Raw genomic sequence first — 24847 nt, forward strand, 5'->3', positions numbered from 1 at the left:
GTGGGGTGGGCGGCCGGGGGGGCGCCCGGGCGTGGCAGGGTGCCCCACCAATCGTCTCGCAGTGAGGGACGGGGCGGTGCCCCTCGGGCCCGTGAGGGAGAGCGTTTGCCCCCTTCATTTCACGGAGCGGTGAGAGACCCTACGAGGAGTAGGGGCGGGAGGTGGCCCTCCGTCCGCAGCGTCACTGGGGATAAGTCACCTCAGAGGCCGAGGATGAGGGTGGAGAGCGCAGGGGCAGAAGGCAAGCCCGGGGCTCCCGAGGCCGGTGTAAGGCTAGTGGAAGATTTTGCCTCAGAGCCCCAGCTCCTGGGGACAGGGGCGCAGGCCCCGCGTTCAGCCGCCACAACAGGCGCCACAATCCTATACTGGCCACGGGATTTCCCCCAAGCAGCTGGTCTAAGGCAAAAAGGGCCACAAAGAAGATTAAGGGATAGGAACATATGTTACACAGAGCATGCCAGGGCTTGTTCAGCCTCGAGGAAAGAAGGCTGAGGGATATCTGATGCGTATGGATAAATACCTGATGGGAGAGTATGAAAACAACAGAGCCAGACCCTCCTCTGTGGCACCCAGCAACAGGACAAAAGGCATTATGCACAAATCAAGACATGTGAACCTTCATCTGAACTTAAAAGTACATTTTGGTTTGTTTTTTTTTTTCAGTGTGAGCACTGTCAAAACGCTGGCATGGATTGCCCAGAGAGGTTGTGGAGCCTCCGTCCTTGGAGATACTAAAAACCCAACCAGAGACAGGCCATGGCAACCTGCTGTAGCTGACCCTGCTCTGACCCTGGACTAGATGATACCCAGAGGTCCCTTCCAACTGCAACTAGTTAGTAACTGTGAAAAAAGCCAGGGTCTAGGGCTTGTCTTAGGAGATGGACAAAGCCTGCAGGTCCAGCTGGTATTAGAGGCCGAAGATGCTGCCCAAGACAGGAGCTATGCATTCAGGCTATGGCTGGGGGTCTCACACTAAGGCTTCTGAGGGCAATATGTGACATACCTTAGTAATATTTAGTGCTCTATTGTATTGCACTGAAAGATCAACATTATCTTGAAAGCAGTCGTAATACTATTTGGCTATTAAATGTGAAAGCATGCCAGATACAAACATGTCAGCTTCTTGGAAGTGGGAAATAACACTATTTTTGCACTAGAGGAATCCAGTTCTGCAAAACAGCAGTCTCAAGTCACTGTCTGCTGAGCATGGTGAACGTGCTCTCGTACGGGCAGCAGAAAATCCAAAGGCATACAGCAGTGAATCTGTCTGTGTTTGGCACAGGAGGGATATCAATCCTTTACAGAGGAACCCAGATGCTGTCCATCTATCACAGACCAAACCAAACATCCCTGTGCAGCTCTATCAACTGTCTTCAGTGATACTGCTACTTCCTCCCATAAACTGTAGCCTCAGTTTTAAAAAAAACAAGAAACTGACTGGAACCTCCTTAGCAGTTCATCCTTGCAACTAGTTCTGCATTGGTGGAAAAATGAAAACTGACAAATGGATTTAGGCTAAAAAAAAAAAAGAGTTCCAAAGTACTGCAATACTGAGGATGGTACGAGATGTTGGCACTAAGTAAGGCAGACAGGATTTTCAGCGGTTTTGGGGAGAGTATTTAGTAGCTTGGGGTGTGTGACTCACAATTCTTGACACAGAGCTGTGTTTTTCATATGCAATGCTTATCCTGCAGCAGCAATCAAATCAGAACAATGTTGCTTTCCAGCGTAACTCAGCCTCATCTCAGAAGGATCACCTCTTAAGTGTAATGCTTGATCTCTCCCCTACTGTGGGTTTTACCCACTGAGATTAAGAATCCAGTTTCTGTAGGCCATAACAGAGAAGACTTAGTTTACTGTCACTCTGACTTTGAACTAGTAACCCAAAACTGAGCATCCCTGGACTACTCTTAATTTAGTCATTTCTCTATGCACATCTGAAAGTCAGATAGTACTGAAAACTCAGTCCCATATGTATCAAAAAAAAAAAAAAAAAAATCACAAGATGATCTGTGACTCACCATAACAGCAGCAATTATCTTTTGGGATCTTCTATTTCCAAAGCTCAGGAGAAGTTGCTTGATGGGCAGGGAACAAAACTGTCAGTGAGATCTAGGCAAGAAACAAATACAAAATGCAGCGATCTTATGGAAAGTCTGCAAGGCTGTATTCCAGCACGTCTTTCTACACTGATTCTCTGCTTTGAACAATCTTGGGTTTTTTCCCCCCAAACTTGCAACTCCCAGCTTCAGCATTCTGGTACAAGTCGTCCATTATGGCATCCCCAAAGGCAGTAACAAGAAACAAAATGGGTAGAAAAGCACTTGTGAAAGATACCAAGAGAGAAGGTTGCTATCCCTCTTGTGCCAAACATGGAGAGATTCATAGTGGTACGCCTGCGGATCTTCTACTGTCCGTATGAGATTGCTTTCACCACACTTGGCACACAGTGACTTGACGCTGCTGTACTGCACACAGCCTCTCATCTGAACCTCCTAAAACATTATTCAGTGAAGCTGTAAGTATTTCATTCCACATTTTTAGCAAGACATTTGCTTCAGTAGCTGTGGGTCAGTTCTGAACATCCACACGTTCCTAAGAATAAACTCAGATTCTCTGAGCAGGTCTATTGCACTTTGGACTCCTTAAGGAGTTTCCCTGCCATTACAGCTGGGAAACAACTCGGCCAACTCCCAACTGTTAATCCATGAGGCTTTGCCTTCTGGGCCGCACAGCCACTAACTGACCATTTGAGACAGCAGGTCATTCCACAAAACAGGACGTACAGTCAGACGTCTTACCATTCTTATTATTAAATACACGAGTTACTATGTGTGTTTTAAGAATATTCTTGGTGAAGCTTATTTTTTATCATGGCTATTTCTCATGTTATCTAATTGAATTAGGAGGTAAAGAACGGTCTTGTTTATTCTGCTGCTTGTGCACTCATTGCTTGACCTACAAAAAGCAATCTGTACAATCTAGTATAGCATTCATTATATCAGTAAACAGGATGTATACTATGGACTTTGTCCATTTCTTCATTTCCCTGCCTTCTCCGCAATTACGAGCAAGACCGTAGTACAAACAGTACGTAAAAGCAGTTGGAAAGCAGTGTATGGGTGATGGGTGCCGAAGAGAGAATTTGACAGAGGTTTAACATCACTAAAAGTTTTTGCTGGGAGCAGCAGACCTGGCTGCATATGCAAACGTAATTTCACACACTTATCACCATAAGGGTCACCATCAATTAGATTATCAAGAGCTATGCTATGAAGGATGACAACTTGTGTCCCTAAAGGAAAGCAGATGCTGACTGCACTTTCAGCTGCATCATCCTGCTGTGCTCACTTAGCAAACCTGACCTGAACTGTGCAAGGCATAGCTCAAAATTTGTTTTCCCACTGAAAATGTGTTATCACTGCTGTGTAATACACAGCTCCTCCTGCACAGCCTGGAAAATTAATGTTTCTGTGACAGTTCACAGCTGCAAGAACTATAGTCTCATCCAGTAAGTCACTTTTTGCTTGTACCAGTTCTTTGCTCTTCCTCTGATGGAGGGACTACTATACAGAAGGACAATGGATTGTTTCCTTTTTCTTCTAGACTACACGTTCTATATTTAAAATTAAAAGTTCTTTTAGGCTGCTCTCACAGTCAAAAGCTACAGACTCAAAACATGGATAAGATTCCCCTCAGCCATGCCTCGAGGTCCTGGCAGTCATTTCCTTCCAACTTACTGAACAGCACTTCTGTCCTTCTGTGGTTCCTTTAGCTTCTTCCCAGCCTTTATACACACATCTCATATACAAAACTCCAGAATGTCCTCATTAGTGATTTTGAAAATTCTGAAGTCTAGACCCCACAACTCAAAAGATTAAGGTACTCACCTGGGAAGAGACATAGGTGGCTCTCAATCCTGGCTCCAGTGGACGTTCAGCTACAGCAGAAGGCATCTACAGCACTTCAATGGGGCCTGGTTCCCTTCCCCCCTCTCCCCAAGCAGAGCTTGAACTGTTGCCTCCCATCAAGAGTCAAGTTATCTAACCTTATCAATCCAATGATAAAAGAGGAGCACCACCATTTCTAAGACCTTTAGCTCAACTTTCATTCAAAACTACACACTGAATTTGAGTCCACCCCTCCAAACTTCCAGGTCAGTCAAACTGATTTTTTTTTTCAGAGATTTGACAAAAAGTTATCCTGTCCTTGTGTTCAAAATAAAGAGATCAAATGACTTAAACAACAGCAATCACAATGCAGACACAGGCTGTAAAACTATTTACTTTTCCAAAAGAAGCTGCATTCCAGGTCTCTCTTCACTGTTAGAAATACAGCTTGCACTTGAGGAGGATACACACACAACACGACTAGACTAGCCCAAGTAACGGACTCCACCAAAATTTACTATTTCATAAGTTGCTCGTTAAATCACCTCCTCTTTCAAGTCACTGCTACAGATATGAACATTAGGTCAAGAAATGCTCCTCTCTGATCAATGAGAATCAGCCTCCTTTGTTGATTCTCCATGTAAAATTAATCTGAGGTTTTCATCTATTCATTATGCGATCCTCTGACTTTGCTTGTAAGCATATTTTAAAAGGACAGGTAAGGCAAAACATACGAAGACCCCCTTTGGTTTATGAATGCAGAATTAAATAACAAACAGTACAAAAAACATTTAATGCAAAGTTAAATACAATACAAACTTTATTAAAAATAGGTTGCAAGTGAAATACAGTAGAAATGGGAAACTACAGCAGTTTTGATGTTTTTCATAATAATGCACAGACAAATATGAAAAGCACTTTTACACATATTCACACTTGACCCGAATGCCCAATAGCGGCCAAATCCACTCCACTGAAGGTTATAGGTATTTTTTTTTTGCTAAGCCTTTTTCAGATTCTAGCAGCAACAGTAATTCAGCCACAGCATAAGTTTTTTTTCCTTAAGAAAAATTTGTCACTGTAAGGCTGCTAGTGTTCTCAAGATAAATTGGGAGAGGCTTGCTTTTCCTGATTAACAGACATAGCAAGCATGCAGATCCTTCATTAACACTTTGAACCAGTTTAATCTTCTACTTCATATTTAACAGGTGAAACGGTAAAAGCACACTTTCAAATAAGAAACCTGAAATACGTAAAAAATATTTACACTCCAATTTTCATTAACTTGCATTTATTTATCATACAACTCTTATTAAAAGTGATTTCTTTCCTAAGGCAGTGAAAGTCTACCCCTTTGTATTTGGAAGTGTGCACAATTCCCTAAATATATATTTATAAGAGAACAATATGATACAGGAAAAAAAAATCATCTAAAGCCAATAAAGGGCTTTGTCAAATAGAAAATTTGTTTGGAATCACAATATATATTGTCTTAACATCACACAATGAGAAAAATTCTGATGAGGTCCTTATTCCCAACATCATCAGCCACATACGCATAGCTGAAGAAATAGCGGGAGGAAAAAGATTAACAATTTAAAATTAAATAAGGCTATTACAGTGTGAAAAAATAGCTTGAACTGCCAGAAAGATTTTCAGTACAACAGTTAACAGGATGTCGGTAAAGCCAGCTAGACTAAAGGAGAGCTCGCTAGCACTGCTTCCTCAGTGTGAGCAGAGACGGTTCGCTGCCAGCACACCATCTCTGTTAACGACCGCACTAACATTCACACTCCCAGCAGCAGTATCGTATTCGATGGTTCACACTTCAGTCTTTCTCTCTAATGTGCCAGTTCACTTCTCCACAGAAAAAAAGGAAAGATATTGCTGAACTGATAATAGCAGACTTATCGATACTGTTCCACACCTAATTGCCTAATAACTTCTCATCTACCTTTCTCAGAAAACATACGCATCTCTTCCGCCCACCTTGGAACTGGAATCATTACTCCTCGCCTTTAACACATTACGAACATTTTGGTCCTAGCTGATGAAGGGCCACTAGCGTAGCCTACTATCTATTGCTTATGTAATTTTTTTAATGAAACAACTACCCAAAGGTTTTATCTTCACATTTTTGAAAGTCTGAAGCACATATAGTGGGGATGCATCAACATACAGACTTTTCCATAACTACAGATAAATTCTCAGGCAACCATTTTAGACCCAACAAATACGTAGGACTAGAAATGTTTTTATTCCAAGGTTCTACCTACAGAACGTGTGTTACTCCAGTAATAAGCAATGGTAAGATCTGTATTGATATGCTGAGCATTCTATGAACACCCTACAGTATGTCAAACTTGCTATAGTCTTATTTAAGGTGGCCCAGATATTGGCTTCTTATCAAACAACCTAAAATACTAATTTCTAGTGCACAGTTTAGTTTAGGCAGTTCAAGCTATTCTCACTCTCTCTGCTCAGCAGCTAAAACAAAAGTGTGTCTGTAAAACACCAGGAAACAGAACTTATCTTTGACAAGTGCTACTTGGTCTGGTGCACAAGAACTTAACCCCCAAAACAGAAAGGAAAAAAAGTTACCTTCACGTGATTCATATCTTTAAAATTTTACAGTGCTTTCATTGTATAAACCACAAGCTCCTGGCAAAGTAATCAGTTTTCTTGCTATTGCAACATCTCTAAATCTTAATTAACAGTCTTAGATATAGAGGAATCAAAGTCACTCCTTTCAGAAAACATTCATTTTCTGTTCATTAGTAGTGTGCCCCCCATCTCAATCCCTCAATTTAGAGATCTTCAGTTACATCTGATAAGGTGCTTTAATCTTACTTGGTATTCAACTCATTTTCCAGTTCCATTAATTTCCTAGAAGCTTTTACTTTATTGGATACATCCTGACCCTGTGAAAAAAGTCGTTGGCGTTCCCTGAACGTCAAGTTTTCTGGTGCTCCAGGTAAATCTGTATCTTGACTGGAAATGGAAAAAAAAAAGTCTTTGTTATAATTCTTAGCTACAATATCCTTAAATATAGTAATTCTTAGCGACATGTATCAACTGACAGCTTTTTTGAATACAGCAAAAGATTCTCCATTTAGTGTTCTGCAAGGTTTTGCTCCCCACGCATACCTTTAATTCTGACATTGTGCTATCACTTAGGCAAATTAATAGCTCATGACCATCTCTGGCACATAACCATGAATGAAACTGCTTGCCATCTTTCAAAGCGAAGTGCAAGTGTAAACTAAGGCTCTGTCTATCTTAGCACAGCATTGCTGTTATGGCTAAAGTAGCAAGCCTCTCTGTGGTGGCACGCGTCTAGGAAAAAAAACTGGAATACAAAGCTTTTATGTCTTGGTAAACAAAGCTACTAGTACTGAGGTGTGCTCTAGCAGCTGCAGCACCTCTGTATTTCATCTACTGGCAAAGCTTCCGAGTGCAATTGTTGCCTAAGCTCTTGCACTTATCTCTTACTGTTGTAGAAAACCAACTTTTGTATTATGTGTTTCTGACCACTGCAGTGAAGATCTCAAATCATTCTTAGTTGCAGCTGTAACAATACTTTACATATGTGATTAACCCTCATACAATAAAGCTTTAGTATATATTTCAATTTCTTGATCAGAAGAGGTTTCCCTTTTAGCTCCAAGAGGTCTCTGCTCTGCACACTCCACTGAAACATTAACTACATTTTAAAATGCAGCAGCTGGGCTAACAGCTTCTACAGCATCCTAGCCAAGCCCAGTCACATCTTCAGTGTGCTACACAGCAAAGCTTGCCACTCACACAGAAGATATAGCCTGTATTACTAATGCTTATTACAAATTTGGTAAGAATCCCACTTGAGAGCTACTGTTCAGATTTATAAATACACCTAAACCAGCTGAAGTTGTTAATTTACAATTATCATTCAGTTTACTCAGTTGTAGCACTGAAATTTGCTGCTATGAAGTAGTACTTCAGATCACCTAAAGACTTGTGGACAACTTAGCTGTATTTTATAGTAACCCAAGGTACTCCAGAGCTCTTGAACAGCCCACAGAGATAGAACAACAACAGTACATATTGCAGAAGTTAGCCAAGTCAGGTGTATAAAAGTTAATGGACTCCTGTCCGTCACCTTTTAGATCTTTTGTCTCTTGGATCCCGATAAACTTCATGGGCCCCAACAGCTGCTCCTGTAGATCCAGTGTATGAATTTATTCCTTATGCAAAAGAAAAAGTAAGTTGAAGGACTGCAGTTACAACACAGAAGTTTTATATTGTATTTCTTCAAAAAGGTGCAGTACTTCTTTCAAGAAATAATCTCAAACTAGAGTCAGAAATAAATTTAGTGGGTCATTTGAAATCCGGAATATTTAAAATCAGTAGTACTAAATTCCACACCCCCCCCTCAAAACAGCTATAATTTTTTTATTCCTAATTTTGAGTCAGAACACATTTTGTTTAGATTATGCAGCACAAATCAAATCATGATCTTTATCTTATTATGGCTTACTGTAAGACAAACATTACAAGTTGTTCAAGGCGATTGACAGAAAGAGCAACACACTTCATTACCCTGTAACAAGCTCCACAGGAAGCGAGTTAGCTGCAGCTGCTCCCTTTATGAGGCTAGAAGTAAGCTAAGACTAGTATATACCATCTTTGCAATTCAGCAGAGTCAGAATTTTTGTCTCTGTTTAGTCTGATTAAGTAAACTGTATCATTCAGAAAATCCCCCATTCCCCCCCCCCCTTAAATTTAAATTTCAAGCAAGTTATCTTGCAGCACTGCACCTTTAGTTTAAGTTGATACAACACACAGATTTTACACATTGTATTAATTCTTTCTAAAGGCCACAAGACAAAACCTTTCCTTTCCAATCAATAAGTTGAATAATTTCATTTATATTTAAGACCATACTCTCTTAATAACCATCCGGAAAAAGTAATAATAAGTATCAGCACAATACTCAGATTTGTCTTCAGACAGTTCTGGTCTCAATATTGTATGTGTTATGTCTTGTGAACCTTCTTTGGTACAAAAGGAAATGTTTGCTTCTTCCACTGGTATATGTAATTTCTCATAAATAGTCAATAAGAGACCTATGAGGCTGGAACACAGAAACTAATTTAGCTAGCATGTTGTAGGCTACATTTTTTCCACCAAAATTTTGTAGCAAGCCAAATCATACTAGGTATGCCAGGCATATGGAAGTTTTTCTCCTTTAATACACGAGTCTTACATACATGTAAGTACTGCCTTCCCTACTTTGACAAGTCTGGATCCACGTGCTGTGGTTCACACTTCCACCTGGCTTTAGGACAATAGTTTTGATTTGGGTGTTGGCTTTTTTCTTGGTTAGTTGACAGACCCGATGGTCTTAAGAGACCCAGTGGAAGAAGGTACGAGAGCAAAATTTGCAGAAGCGTGGTTTACTAGAGTTAACATTCAGAACAGAAACGAGCTGTAAAGGACAGTAATGCAACAGAGTCAGCGAGATGGGAGATGGTAAACTGCACAGTGAATTCTGCATTTTGTGCAAACGGCTTTGTACGTTACGCAGGCAGTCTTCATAGAAGCTTGAGCAATCAGGTGAAGTTAACCTGTTCTCATGGCTATTTTAAAAATTATGAAATAAGAGTATTCAGAATTAGTTGTATGGTTTATGAATTAGGTTATTAAAGGCGAAGCATCATACTACAATATTCTTTAATTGTTACCAAAACCCTAACGAAATCTTTGTAGAAGTCCTTCTCATTGTTTTCCAGGGAAAAACAAACGCGCGCACACAAAAAATATCACGGAACGTTTCGCTTTCCTGAGATTCATTTTTCCGTTAAAATTAACAGAAGGCAGGAGTGGGAAGTGCAATTACATAGGAAATGGCATTCTGGGTTGTGGATGATGGGAGGCAGGAAGAGTGGTGGTGCCAGCTAGTGACCGAAGGTTCTACAGTTACTTAGTTCATCACATGTACAGCCTTCCAAGTGCCAAATATGGAAGGGAAGCAAGGGCCTTTGGAAGCCTACATGTTGTGACAGAAGGCACATTTTATACTCTGTCATAGCCAGTTTCAAGTAAGAATTTCTAGAAAAAGCAAGTCCTTTGAAATAAGAAGAATTCAGTACATACAGTACAAAAATTTCATGTCAGAAGCCTGCCGTTTCAGAACATTCCTAAGAGCAAGCTGACAACACAGATAGTCGTAGTGTTTAAAGAGAATCTTTTCCATGTTTCCTGCCTTTCTAGAATCTTATTTTAACTCATTAATTCTGTGTGATATAAGGTGCTCAAAAGCTAGAGTCCTTCTGATACAAAACTGTGATTCGGGTTCACTGGTTGTGGGTTTATCAGTGGGCTCACATGCATGGTAGGTAGGCACAATGGAATTATTTGCCCTGTAATGGTAGCATATAGCAGGTAGGGTACAGCGTGTCTACTTACACTCCAGTCCAATGACAACACACTGAAAAGCTAAAACCTTCCCTCACTTTCATTTAGGATTTGGAACCTATGACAGAGCCAGACAGGAGTGATAGATGGGCTTGCAGGATCCATAGGGACTACTGCATCACGAGATCTGAGAGGCAACACCAGGGTAAATAAACAGGTTTGGGTTTTCCGCCCCCCCCTGTAAACGACTATCAGTGTGGATACTTTCTATGCAGCTTGGGTGCTGTACTGACCCCAAACAGCGAAACTGCTAAGCATCAACTCTATCAGTTGGACAGTAATTACAACTGAGCCAAACTACTGTCCCTTCACCAATATTAAAACTACCCAATGCTGTGCAGAGCTTCTCTTCGGCACAGGAAGCAGTCCAACTGCAGCAGAGGCTAATTTGCCCTGCAAAGGAAAGGATGCCTTGCTGGAAAACGATGACTTGAGCCTTAATTGAAAAGGATGCAGACAGGAAGCTCTGAGTATCATGTACCTGTATGGCCTCCTACATATCCTAAATCAGATTAATACACTACTACAGCTGGATTAGAAGTGCTTCTGATAGCTGGAACCTCTTCTGAGGCTCGTGTGCTCCCTATGACCAGGGGACACCACACCTCTGATTAAAGAAAGCACATGATTTTCATAATTTGTTACGTGGCCAAAAAGGTGATCAGGGATATACCATATTGTAGGCTTCCACATTTGTCATTGAGACTGGAATCCAGTAAACAAGTTAGCCATTTGGCTAGAAGCCAGCATAAACTCTCCCTTGCTACCCTTTGCATTTTAGAAGGACGATCTGATCAGCTGGAGTTGGTTGTCAGGCATTTGTTGACTTCCAGTACCAGTAAAAAGAACAAACTATGGGAATGTCATGGCCACCATTCCCTTCAGAAGAATAGAGAAGAAAACAAATGTATGGGAAGTGCTGGCAGATGCTGCTATTTAAAGACAAAATCTTCTATTAATAAACTGCAAATTTATTAGAGTAAGATCTACACAGACACATACTCAAAGAGTAAAGTATGTAAGATTCTTCCTATACGGCAGCAGCTTAAAAAAATTTAGCATGGAACTTTGGACTGAATTAGCTTTGAATTCATGAGTATAGCTAAACTAGTACTCTGCAGATAAAATACAGTGCTGAAGTTACTAGCAGCTAGAGTTCTACTTGAAATGAAACTCCATTATGGTTGCCCTCCTGGAGTTATAAAAGAAACAAGATGAGCAGACAAAGAATGACAGGGGCGTAGAAGGGGAGGGAAGGAGTAAGGCAAAAGGCACGAAGATGAAATTTAGATTTTTGTCTCTCTTTGCAAGAAAATTGCACTGTACGAACCAGAAGTAAAGGAATGGTGCCTAATCCATGAAACTAACTGCATGTCCTATATGTCTCTTGGTGCTTGTATATGTAAGAACTAAGTCTACAAAGGTCATTTTTAAAGCCATTTGCACACATATTAAAAGAGAGAACCCTGGTACCAATAACGAAAGCAGAAGATAAGCTCTGTCCATGAACCCATTAGAAAAAGTTTCCTGTGTTCAAGAAAGGTGCACTTCCAGCTGCCCCGAGAACCCAGGGGTCAGTCATACATAACAAATCACTGAAAGATACAGAGTGAAAGCCAAAACCAACAGTACTTTGAATTGGTTGAGTAACAGTTAAAATAATTTCCGATTCATCGTGTGAAAGATGGAATTTCTGCTTTTGAAGAGTTTGGGTAAGGAACAAGGAAATTTGAGAGATCAAAACAATGAAAAATTGGAGGATTCATATTAATATCAGGATTTAAGTTAGATCACCATAGTGAAAAGTGATAAGTGGGGGAAAAAAGTAAATCACAAAGTCAGTGATTCAATCTACAGCACCAGAGTTGAAAACATGAGGATAGTTCTGTAGAGATGATTGATTTCATGGCGTCTACCTTTAGAGCTGCTGGCATGGATGAAACTGTGTTTGTTTGGTGGGGGCGGGGGCTGGCTTTTTTTGGCCGCAGTACTGTTGGCATTGACTGGAGATGACTGGAATGAGTTGGAAAGAAAGAGGCCATCTGAAACTGGGCGAGGCTGGCGGGAGGGCTGCTGTGGCTTAAGGGTGGCAGGAGGAAAGTCACCATAAGATTTTCTTGTGCTGGAGTACTTATCCTGACCTGCTAGATTGGAATCCTCCTCCTCCTCATCATCATCATTGTATGCAACAAACTTGGCAGTATAAATCGTGTCAGGGGAGAGGACCTGTGTTTTGAGGTAAGAGGTGTTTCGCTGAGGTGGGGGAGGAGGAGCGTTAGATGAAGGGGTTGGGGATGGGAGTTCATATTCCCGTGGAAGCGGAGGTCTGTACAGACCAGGCTCGTCAGGTTCCAGTAATCTTCGTTCTGCTTCATCGTGCTGCCTGCGCCTTTCAGCCTCTAAGCGACTGTAATACTCCTCTTCCTGTCGCCTCTGCAAGTCCAGAGGAAACAGAAACACAGTGGTCAGAAAGACAGACGTTTCAATCTAAGAGAGATTTAAGTTTTCCATCACTGAGCTACAAACATCTTTTTTTGTCTCCTTTTCTGGCAATAAGCAGAGCCATCTATATGGTCTCATACAAACTATACTTACTACTATGAAAAAAATGGCAGTTGCCCTGTAACACAGCATTTTGCTGTTATTTCCAGGTTTACCACTGCCTGTGGTAACTAAGGCAACTACCTGTGTGAACTAAGGGCAAGTCCAGCATTTATTACTCAAAATGTAACTACAGTTAATAAGGGGTAGATTTACTACAGCTGTAGAGAATCTGTGGGAGAGGAAAAATAACTAGAGTTAACTACCACCTTAAAAAAGGCACCTTGTAATTTTGCTGCATGCTTATACAATGTAAATTAATCAACAGAGCCTTGGAATAGATTGACTCCGAACAAAGCTTCTAGTGTAAATACCAGCAAAACTGCTTTCACGTACAAATCAAGAACTTTTCTACAACAGACATGAAATAACTGTTTTTTAAAAACATTTATAAAAAAACATATTAAAAAAAACTATGCTAATGATATTATATGAGGCTATTGACCATTTAAAAGGCCATGAAATATCTTCTATGTATTTTTCCAGTTTAAGACTTTTTTTACTGTTTTAAAACTAAATAGCATTTAATTCTGTTCAGCTCTTGTCTAAGCCACATTGTAAATTAATACAAGGGTCTATTCAGTAGTTTGTTTGATAACAAAGGAAAACGTGTATTTGGAAACCATATGTTACACAAACTCTTTTGTCTAAGCATAGTATAATTTCTGCTGGGAATATATGACATTTTGAACAACCATAATTTCTGGTTTTAATCCACATGTTCAAAACAAATCCACCTTATCTGCTTGACACCGTTGAGTCAGTTATCCCCCCCAAAATAATAAATCAATCTGATCTTGTTCATCTAGAGCAAAGACATGAAACTCATCTCCTTGTACTACTCTAAAACCATTGTAGCGGTCAGATGGTGCCGAGTTCTGAGTTGGTAGATGTGTGAGTGTCTCAGCCAAGATCTGTCAGTGAAAACCCTTTCAAGCCTGTGATCCAAATGTCATTTGGCTGCGTCATCGTCAGAAATTAAGAGAGCCTTGGTTGGTTTTTTTGGTTGCTTTTTTTAACTTCCTACAGTATATTTTTAAATACTTTCCTCAGTCCAGATACACCTTCCTCACTTCCCACCTATCACCACCCCCAGCTTAGCTTTCCTCTACTCATCAACCCATACTGCTTATGGAAAAAATGTAACAAAGTTTGGAAACAAGCTAACAAAACAAATTAACAAAGCAAATATATCTAAGGTGTTTTGTTTATTTTTTTAAATATATTTGCTCATTCTTCCAAGATGAAATTTCTCTCAACATTAAAAGCTAGCCCTCTGTCTTCATTCTGAAGCCAGCGTTACTAACAGGCAAGTCTTCAATCTGAACAAAAGTAACTGTTCTTTCTCTAGGAAGAAGAGAGTCTTAACAAATACACTGAGTCAAAGAAGGTGCTTTGTCTTCCACTTTTGAACAATAAAGCTTCTCAAATTCATGTATCATGTTTGGAAAGAACCTAGAAGCCTCAATTTTTAGAATCTGATTGCACAGTGACTTGTCTGCTGAAATTATTTGCTTCCTTTCTAGAAACCAATTCCCTTTCTTCCCATAGTACAAATATAAAAGACAATATGGAGTACTCATCTCCACTCCACTGCATTTCGTATTTCTCTCTATCTCTATAAAACAATTACTGCAAAAATATTTCAGTGCCGTCTCCGAGACAAAGAAAAACCCAACACCACTAACTCAGCAGCCATTATAATAAAGAAGGTAGGCAGGTCATGTTGGGGGCTGAAGGAAACGAGGAGGCAATTGATTTCTGCCATAACTTTCAGAAAAGGCTCTGAAGGCAAGCCCTTGCCACTGCTAAAAACCTGCAGCCGGTAAGCCTACAGTACTATTTCTGCAATACCGGTCAACTCCGGCCACCACAAATGGGCTCTTTGTTTAATTACTTTTTGTTTTATATTGGATAAACTGAAGCCTTGGGCCATGACCCTTATCAGGAGGGCTAGTGTGTTTAACCCCTGCTGACCCAACACTGAGCTGTTGGTGGCCAGGCTAAAGAGGAGACGCCTGTAAGAAGCCCTGCAGCACTCGAAGACCACAACCTTTTCTTCAGCCTCTCTCCTGGTCCGCTCCTCCTCTTGCTGTCGGCGCTCTTCTTCCTGCCTGGCCCTGTCTTCTGCTTCTCGTTTGCGCATTTCTTCCAACTGTTGCTGCCGTCTGCGTTCTTCATCCTGTAACTAACAGAGACGCATCTTTAATTTTTTTGCCACTCATGTGGGTAAGATGGGTCAAAAAAAACATGTTACCCGAGTATTTGCATCTAAAAATAACTCATTCGGTAGAAAATGCTATATACTACAGAGAAATCAATATAATGTCCAGCTGTTAAAAGTACGCTTTGTTACACTGGTTTCCCTAAAATCCCTTGGGAGGGGTGAACAAAAAAAAAAACAAAAAAAAAAAAAAGGGAGATGCACAGAACTACATACATAAAAGCACAACACACACAGGGAGACATTTTTAGCAGTCACATATGAACCCCTAGCAGAAGACTGAGGTGACTCACGTTCCAGACAGCTTCAGCAACCACAGCCTCATAGGTACAGTAAAGTGAAATTAAATACTTGGAACCAACAGTCCATAGTTCCAGCAGCCAATTGGTTTTTCATTTTGGATTAGTACTTAAGCACCTGAAAATCATGACTCATTAGTCAAAGGGTCAATCCATTTAAAGTAACAGGCTCATTCAGCAAGTCTGCAAATAGTCTCGGGAGATAAATAAAATCTCCCACTGTATCTGCAACAGATGTGTTTTGGAAAAAGCAGAGAGTGAGGCAAAGAAGTCTTTGACTACGGAGGTTCAACAGCTCATATGAACAACTGATGTCCAACAGACAATACTGTTTTATACATGCTTATGATAAACACTGCACAGAAAACTGAACAACAATCCAAACTTAGCATGATTTGCTAAAGCTAACGGTATCGAAGCCCTTGATGGACAGCAATATTCACTGGCACAATTAATATTCGTAAGTAGAAATTAACTGGACTTCATGCTGTGTTATTTCTTACTGCAGCATATGATTTAAAGTGATTCCCTCCCCTGCCCCAAGATCTTTTATACCGATTGGTACAAATCAGTAAATCACTGTATCTTGCTATAAGCTGCACGTAACACAGATACTTCTCTACACCTGGATTTGTTTTACAATCCAGTTTCATTTACAGAGAAAGGCCCTAAGACACAAAGCAATAATGATATAGTAGGATAAAATTAGTTTTAATAGACTTTGTGAGGACAACCTTCACGTAGGTATCTCCTCCCATAATTAATTAACAAGAAATGCGCTTTAAAGCAGATTAGGTTTTCTAATAAATTTTCCAATCAATTCTAAAAACAAACTTTTAAAAATTATTTTACTGATTTTCTGGTAATTATTTCCCCCACTATTCACATAGTATTTCTGTTATGGGTATCTTATGACCTTGTACAACAGGTAATTTTGAAAACATTTGCCTTGTACATCTTCAAGCGGCTATATAGACTACTTGCAGTGAAAACACCTCCCAGCTGAAGTGTTAAAAAACTACCATTTTGGAGCATGAAAGCTAAATAACAAAATTAATTAATTTCATTTAGGCAATAATTCAGCAAACATATAGTAGAGGATGCTACCTCCAAGGAAATTCCCCTTATTTAGGGCTAAAATTTTGTAATTCCTAACTGAAAATGACATAGACATCAAGCTCAGTATATACAGTAGAGCAGGGAATAAAGTAGTTAACGAACTCCCTGCTGGAATTAAGATCTCTTCTTGTCTTGGTTATTAAAAAGACATTATTTTAGCAAAGGAGATAATATTGCTGTCAAAGGGAAAGACAGCTAGTAATTCAAAAGCGTTTATAGAAAAGAAGTAATTTCCTCTTAAAAAAAAAAAAAAAGGGCGCAAAAACTGCACAGTGAAAAAATACAGGAAAACTCCTTTACTCTGTCCCAGCTGCATTCAGAGAAAAAACTCTGAACATGGCAGTTACTGATCCCAGGTTACAGCATGGATGCCTTTTTGCTTAGTAGCAAATTCCTACTCAAATGCACTTAAACAAGAAAATATTTGAAACTAAATTAAAGGGGAAGTAGGACTGGTTTGGTTTATGTTCTTCTGGTCTTAATTAAAGAAAGAAGTGAAAACTGGGCAGGGTGCCCACCTGGGAACTGTTGTCAACATCTGAACCATAATAATCGTGAAGACAACGGTATCCAGGTCAGAGGCTATTCTAAATATAACACCTAGTAAAAAGGCCAAAAATTATATGTAAGGCACAAGCGGGAAGAGAGCAACTATTGAAGAGAGTGGCATTTCATTTCTTTCTGATTTGTAACTGGTTTCTACTCTGGAGCATTCCCAGACCAAGGCAGGGAGCGGTGGGATGGTGAGGCGTGCCAGAGCGCTTGCAGGCATTTGTGTTTGTAATCGTGTACAGCAGTACCCAATTCAAACTTCATCCCAAATTTTCAAGACGCTAAGGAAAATTAGCTTCATGTCTCATTTCTAGTAAGAAGGCTATTAGATTCCCAGGTTGAGTATTTCAATTCGATACTTCTCTGTCCCAATTAGTTTTTCTCTAGTTAAAAAGTCACGTTTTCATGTGATTTACTGTACTTCCATGGCTTCTCCAAAGCAGTACATGTTTATATTGTAACAGGTAGAAACAACTGATCCGTACAGCCAGAGTGACGGAGAAGAGCGTTCTCCCAGCTGTAAGCAAGCAAAGCAGCTAAGCACAAAGCACTAATTCTTTCCCCCTGCTTTGTCTCAGCTCTACTGCAAACTGCCAACAGTTCGCTTCGCTGCACAACTCTGTCCCCATCGCCAACGCACGCTTGCAGCACTATCCCTACTGCGGAGGGCAAAAAAGGCCACCTTTCTTCTGAGCTGTCAGGCCGATGGGCTGATTCGTATCAGAAATGTTAAGATATTCACAGGACTGGCAGGCATCCAGGAAGTCTCAGGTTCCAGACAAAATTCATTTCTCCAAGCACTGCTTAGAACGCTTTAAAAGACGTTCCAGACGAACTTTAAATTTATACCTATTTATTTATGACAGCTAAAGCTGGGTCAGATCTGTTAGTGGCCCAGGGAATTTAAAAAGACAAACACTAGCCAAGTTGACAATTTGTGCATTAACTATTCATCACCCTTCACCAGCCTTGTAATTAGCAAAACAACTATCACCAATGCTCAAGTTAGACATACATAAAAAGCACTGAGCATTTGAAATTGTATTTTTTTCCTCTAAAGCAGTAATCATTTGGGTACTTGAAGTGGCATAGCATAGATGCGCCTCTGCCCAGAAAGTCACATGAACAGTATGAAAATGATGAAATTAGGAAAAAGAGGTATTTGCTGGGTACAGCATTCAACATCATCTATTTCAGAATTCGTTTGCTTTCTTTTTTTAAAGCTAAACTTATGAGGATAATAAATCCTTGACTGATTCAGGCCATGGTTCCATCTAGCACAGTATTCTGCCTCCGACCACAGCAAGAAGAGCTGCACAGGAGCCTGGCCATTTCTTCTAGCATTTCCCCAGCACGGTACTAGAGATGTCAGCTGGTACAGCCTTGTGTAATCCTTTGCATAGCTGTTTACAGGCATGATGGCTATGAATTTGTCTAATCCATTTTTAAAGCTGATGATACTGTCTGCCTTCACAACCTCCTGTTGCAGAAAGATCCTGAAGTTTACAGCCTGCTTAGCAAAGAACCTTATCAAGTCAGAGGTCTGGGGAACAAGGCTTAAGCAAAAAAATACAGGAGTAGTAATAAGAAAAAATATTGATAAATATTAAGTCTGAAAAACCCATGACTCCTGGCTTGTCCATTAATTCAGAAAGCTGACATGCTTCACCTGTTTCACTGCTGCCAGCTGCTTAACACTTGTACCGCACAGATACAAAACCAAACACCTGAGACAGACTAAGTTATCTGAAGTATGCATTTTAAAAGGTGTTTTGTGTTTTTTTTAAATAAAGCAGTGCTGAATATCCAAATCCATGTTTTGAACTGACATGTTTACAGTTTTTTCCAGCAGCACAGATTAATTATACTAACAGGACTTGCAAGTATTACCCTTCTGTCAAATTGGTATAGTAATTATCTAGAAATACACTTTGAAGGAGATGTATTTCTTCTCTAGAAGACTACAGAACTCTTTTCCATGTACCCATTTGCAATGAGAGCAATAAAATACAGAATTAGCTGGAGTCATAGCAATTACTGCTCCAATTCAAAAGCCTGTCATGTTTTAGATGCAAGAGAATGGTATTAACCAATTGAAACTGAATTTATATGGTAACTTAATAATTGCATGTTTATGTGACCTACTTGGAAATACTAATTCAGAAGTAATTTCTGAGTTTACAATTCATTTTTACTTTAATGAGAAAATTGCAACACCTGTAAACAACAGGGTTTCAGCATGTGCTGAAACAGTATGCTGTATTATTAGGCTCTCAGGACAATTTCACTTCAAACTGGAAAGGAATGGTGTTGCTAGAGCTCTTCTAAAACCTGCAGGGGTGGGGAAGGGAAGGGAGGAAATCTTACCTCACAGCCTGTTCATTCAAAGTTATTAGTGAGATTTTATAAACATGACTGCACAAAACATCCAATACACAGTTTTATATTAGACCACTGCTACAACAAACAAATCAAGCCTGCAAGCAGAACACAACATCTAAAAGGAAGGAAACACAGGGAAAGGAGTCACCACATCTGGAAACATTCAAATGCATGCTTACAGTTAACTTACTGCTTATTGTATCACAATGATTTTTGAACACCCAAAGATGCCAAATCATCATGCAAAGCACATAGGGTGGTTATCAATAATATCAGGAATTGAAATGGGAAAGAGATATTGAAGAGAAAGAAACAAACATACCAAATCTAGAACAGAGATTGCTGGCACAGCAGTCTGCTGCAGGTAGTAAGAAAGGGGGGAAAAAAGAAAGATGCACAGTGAAAATAAAGATAGGTTAGACTTGTGCCATTTCAAAAGCATCTTCTTTTATTTGTTAAGTCAGCTGCTTTAGAACGAGGAACTGATTTGACATAATCCTCAAGTACAGAAGTGAAAACAACCAAATATCTGAAATTTTTATCAGTATTGGTTTGACTCATTCAAAACCTCAGTAGTTCTCCAGAGATGCTACTTATTGCATCTCTAGTAGTACAGACAGTGAAATGTAACCAAAATGCAAACATGACTTCCGTTCAAGACAACTGTTATTTTTTAGTTTCAAAATGTTCTTCCAGCATTTTGGAACCTTATGCACAAATAGTATTTTAAATCCAGCACTTGCAGAGAAGACTGATAGAATGTTATGCAATACAACTGGCTTTCTATTAACGACACATGGCCTTTTTAGCCTTGCTACAGTAAAATTTTAAATATGCTGGTTTTTAAAATGGCAGTTTTACATGGATTTTTTTTTTTTATTCCCATAGGTAACTGCCTGTGTGCTACAAATTACACGTCAGCAATGCTGGGCTTTAATGCAACCTGTTTGCCAAAGATATATTTAGCTTTTCCTTTCTTCAGTTTCCAAGTTTGAGGTATCTATTGTTTTACACAGTAATAAAGTTAGCCACAAGAAAAAAGGAAAGCAATGCAGACTGCAGCAAATATGAAAAGAGTAAGTTTAGGAAATCAAGCTGCCAAAACAACCGTGAATTCAAATACTACTCAAGCAGATAGCTATTTCTGAATGTCAAAATAAGCATGTTCAAGCGTTTCTCAAGAATTAAAAATTGCTTATCACAGAATTAAGTCATCTTTTCAAGATAAACAGAAGACACTCAGCGTATTACAGAGCTAGTTTTTAAGCCTGTCAAAGCATAGGTATTGGTATGTAACTTTGGTATCCATGCTATTATCCAGGAAAGAAAAAATATTTTCCTACAGAAATTGTTTCTCAGTAACAATAGATTTAACAGATTCTGAGAGACAACAGCCACCAACAGAGTAAAAAACCCACACCTTTATCATACTATTCAGTTGTATTATCTTATTACATACATTATGAGCTTTCACATTACTGAAGCTAAGGTAAGCAAACCTTGTCAGATACCAATTAAACTGGACACCACGCAAAATCCAGGTACGTATGAGCTGGAGCCCGAGACAGGGTGCATTAGTTGTTACAACACGCAAAAGCACATGGCTCAACCTAATGCCTCCCCCAGCACTCTTGGGGTCACCACTGAGGTGGTGGTAAAGGTAGAGGCAGCAGCTGCCTTAAGACCCCAGCCTTTACTTGGAGCAGACCAGCAAGGTGGAATCTCAGTTCAGTTCACTGTTCCCTGGAACCAGCATGCATTCAGTGTCTGTGTTCAGGTCCAAGACTATAAAGAAGAACTCTCAGAGGTAAATATATTTGAGGGGCGGGGGAGAGGAAAAAAAATTCATACTATTTTTGTTCCCAATTCTCCTAGACACTTTCACAGTTACAAATGTTTTTCTTACCTTCAAGTAAACTCTTACCATATTTAACCTTCTAATTCTACTCCAGGTACATTGCAAAATCCCTTTATCCAAAGGAACTTTCTTTCCCCACAACCAGAAAAGTAAATTTGACTGCCAACTTGGATTCTATAATACTTTCATAATATATCACTTAACTGGTGAAGCCACTGTAAGTTCGCAATTTTAAAATTCAAGATATTGAAGAAAGCTTCATCCTCCTTTACCCTATAAGAACATCAAAAATACTCGGACAAAGCCAGAGAACCCACCAAGATACGTATTTACAATACTTTTGTCTAGAAAGGATTATTCCCTTTTACCCTTGCTCTTCTTTCTGCCTCCAGTCGCTGCATGATGAGCATAGTATCCACATCATCATCCTCCTCTTCATCATCATCTTCATCCTTTTGCTTTGATTCTTGAAGTCGCTTTTGGAACTGCCACTCAAGCATGAGTTTGCGGAGGCGGTCATTTTCTTCTGCTGTACGATCAGGCTTGTTCTGAAGTTCCTGAATCTCTTTACTCAGCATGTCCACAATGTGCATCTGTTGCTGCTTCTCCAGTTTCTCCTTAGCATCCCGTTTCCAGGGATCTGGAGAGAGGCTATCACTAGAGGACAGTTCTTCCTTGCTGATAGTAATGTACTGCAGATCTCTCCGCTCAATAGTCCGAGGCTGCTGTTGGGGCTGCAACTCTCGAATGACTGTTTCTTGAGACCTCTGCAAAGTTGAAGGCTTTTCTGATTTCACTTGTTGAAGGGAAACAGGGGGAACCACAGGCTGAGCAGGAATTAGTGGCTGAGAACGCATTTGGCCAAGTTTTCTCTCCTGCTCACGACGTTTCCTTTCTCGTTCTTCTTCCAAACGTGCCTTTTCCTTTTCATACCACCTCTGATGCTCTTCTCTTTTTTTACGCTCAGCAGCGGCTGCCTGGGAAGATGCTTGTGCCCCTATCTGGTTTGGAGGAGGAGGGGGAGGCAGAGGCAAATCCATTTGTAGTTCATCAAATTCAGCTGCATAATGCACTGGAGGAGGTGGTGGCGGAGGGGGAAGATCTGTTCTGATGGGCTGGGAAATGGCCACGGGAGTTGGTTGGCTAGTAGCTGGAGTTTTCCAACGGCCAGGTCCACTTTTAGTTAAACAAGAACCAGGCGAGACTGGTTTGGATGAATGGTTCAGGTGTTCTTGGCTAGATGTGCTAGAATCCACAGATGAATTCATCCACTGATCGCTGTCTGACTTCCGATCAATGTACTCTACATCCTTCCGTATAACGACTTCCAAACGATTCCTCTCTGGCTGGAAAGCTTTATCTCGGAGCTCTTCCTGGGAACGAGCCACACGCTGGAAAAAAATTAAACAAGGCATGTATTTCATAGTCCATCTATATTAAAACATATTTGAAAATGGCTCACAAACTGCATTCTTATTACTGAAGTTAATTACTTTTAGTGAATTTCAGCATTTCCATGTCTAGTAAGTTTCCCAAAACCAACAATAAAATATTCTTCTCTGTCCTTCTAGCTCATTCAAGCCATGGAGGACTTTGCACACTCCGAAATGCCTGGAAATCTGGACTGGGAGGAAGGATGAATGCAAAACGGAGCTTAAGCTGAAAACCTCCCCAGCTAGCCCGAGTTCTCAGGAGTATCCCTGACACTCCCTCCCCCACAGGCGAGCACAAGAGTTCTGGCAGCTTGGGACCACAGCTCAGGCGTACTGTACCAGCTCTGCCATTCAGCCTGCAGCTGGCTCGACTGAACGTTTTTCCTTACTGGGAAGGCAAACAGAAAGGCTGCTGAGGAAGAGAGAAGGGAGCCACTGCCCACCCTCCTCCCGTGAGAGGCGAGACGACCCCCAGGAAGCTCTCACTGCTGCGGCACCGTTCATGGGTACGGAACCGGGGCGGCCGGGTCTAATTCTGCCTGCTCTTGGGGCACGGGTGTATAGGTCTGCGCTTTTGGCGCTTTTTTAGCGTGTCAAACACCGAGTCTTTTTTTATACAAGCTCAGGGTCTCGCTGCAATGTACAACCTCCTGAAAAGGAATACTGGACCATAAATTAGGCTTATCAAATCTGTTAATGATTTTCTTGAAGCAAATATTCATACTTTGAATGTTAGGAACTACTAAGCACTGAACACATAATGTACCAATTATCAACAACTGAGAGAAGACTAACAACGCAAACTCCTTTTCTTTTTCCTCCATCAACGACCTTAACCGTGACCTCTGAAGAATGCCTTCTTTGAGATGAACAAGTGTATTTTTTACGCTCTATTAGTCCAGCAGAGCTGAACACACAGCTATTTGTGTTAGATTTGCTGTAAAGATGCACCTAGCCACACAGTTGGCTAAGGCCTTCAGAACAGAAAACAGGCATTTCACATCAGTCAGTAGCTTACGGCAGCTTTTTTTACAAGCCCAGTTCTCACTGTAAAGATTAAAAGGATATTCTGGGGGGTTGATTTTGTGGTTTTTTTTTTTAAAGTCTGTTTTCCTCTAATTTTCAACTTAAAAGAACTATTGTATGGTAGAGAAAAATCGTGTACACTTTCAATGCTTGTAAGGAGTTAAAGCTTCTAGCCATCTGCTTTATAAAAATGCTTTTCTGTACTGCATTCAGCCTGAAGACCATAGCTCAAATTCCGTATCTGTCAACAGCTTCCACAGATGGGGTTCATCTCACCAGTTTTAACCACCTCATCTAAGCTACTCACTTAAGCTTGTCTTAAGCAGGGGAGAGATGCATGTCCAGGCAGCAATTTATCCCATTAAGAGAAATGGGTAGGAACCATTCTCTGGAGGTCCTAGCCTCCCTGTCCCATCACTGACAGAGAGAGCCTAGACATAAACTACGCAGTTAGGATTAGGTGAGATGAAATCACAAAATGTGAAGGAGTTAAGCATGGAAATTCAGCAAAATATTTCCATAGCTATTTGTCACAGTCATTTAACTTGCAGCATTCTCCTTCAAAATTACCATCCTACTTTGGGTATAACACCTATTTTCTTAACAGCTGAAATAATTAGGATTAGCTATCTATAATACTTAAAAAAAAAGGCACTAAGCTTTTATTTAACTGACTTTTTACTGAATTCACTTGCCAATACATGTGTGAGTAATCAATAATCACGCCTTACTTTGCTTCTATGACACAATCTCAAGATAATTTACATGACACTCCTTTTGCAAAAGTAAAACATACTCAGTCTGCTGCAAGGCCCTGCTTTTATCACAAGTTAAGAAACAGCAAAAGTTTTCTCTCTGTATTTTGAAGTCTCTGGTGGATTAGAGAAAAGATGATCCAGTGGCTGGATTTAGTAGATCTAGATTTAATTTCCTGTATGGATTTGAGTAAAGTCGTCATTTACAAAGAGCAGAACAACATTATTTTTTGAATTTATAAAGGTACACTG

At 40.2% G+C, this 24847-nt stretch overlaps 1 protein-coding gene across 2 annotated transcripts in view; it reads right to left on the reverse strand.

Moving 5' to 3' along the window:
* Positions 1–6021: 6021 nt before the first annotated feature.
* Positions 6022–24847, reverse strand: part of MLLT4 (myeloid/lymphoid or mixed-lineage leukemia (trithorax homolog, Drosophila); translocated to, 4) — a 94592-nt gene continuing 75766 nt past the window's right edge. The window contains exons 28-32 of one of the 2 annotated variants that reach the window (XM_010562709.1): positions 21750–22772; positions 15001–15129; positions 12488–12779; positions 8029–8113; positions 6022–6881 (exon numbers count right to left, since the gene is read on the reverse strand). In XM_010562709.1, coding sequence (XP_010561011.1) covers positions 6737–6881; positions 8029–8113; positions 12488–12779; positions 15001–15129; positions 21750–22772 — 1674 coding nt within the window. In that variant the 3' untranslated portion in view covers positions 6022–6736. Of the gene's footprint in view, positions 6882–8028; positions 8114–12487; positions 12780–15000; positions 15136–21749; positions 22773–24847 lie in introns of both variants that reach the window. The other variant, XM_010562710.1, reaches the window with a different exon arrangement.

Source organism: Haliaeetus leucocephalus, unplaced genomic scaffold, assembly GCF_000737465.1.
Source record: "Haliaeetus leucocephalus isolate CR32 unplaced genomic scaffold, Haliaeetus_leucocephalus-4.0 Scaffold162, whole genome shotgun sequence".
NCBI classification, from domain to species: Eukaryota; Metazoa; Chordata; class Aves; order Accipitriformes; family Accipitridae; genus Haliaeetus; species Haliaeetus leucocephalus.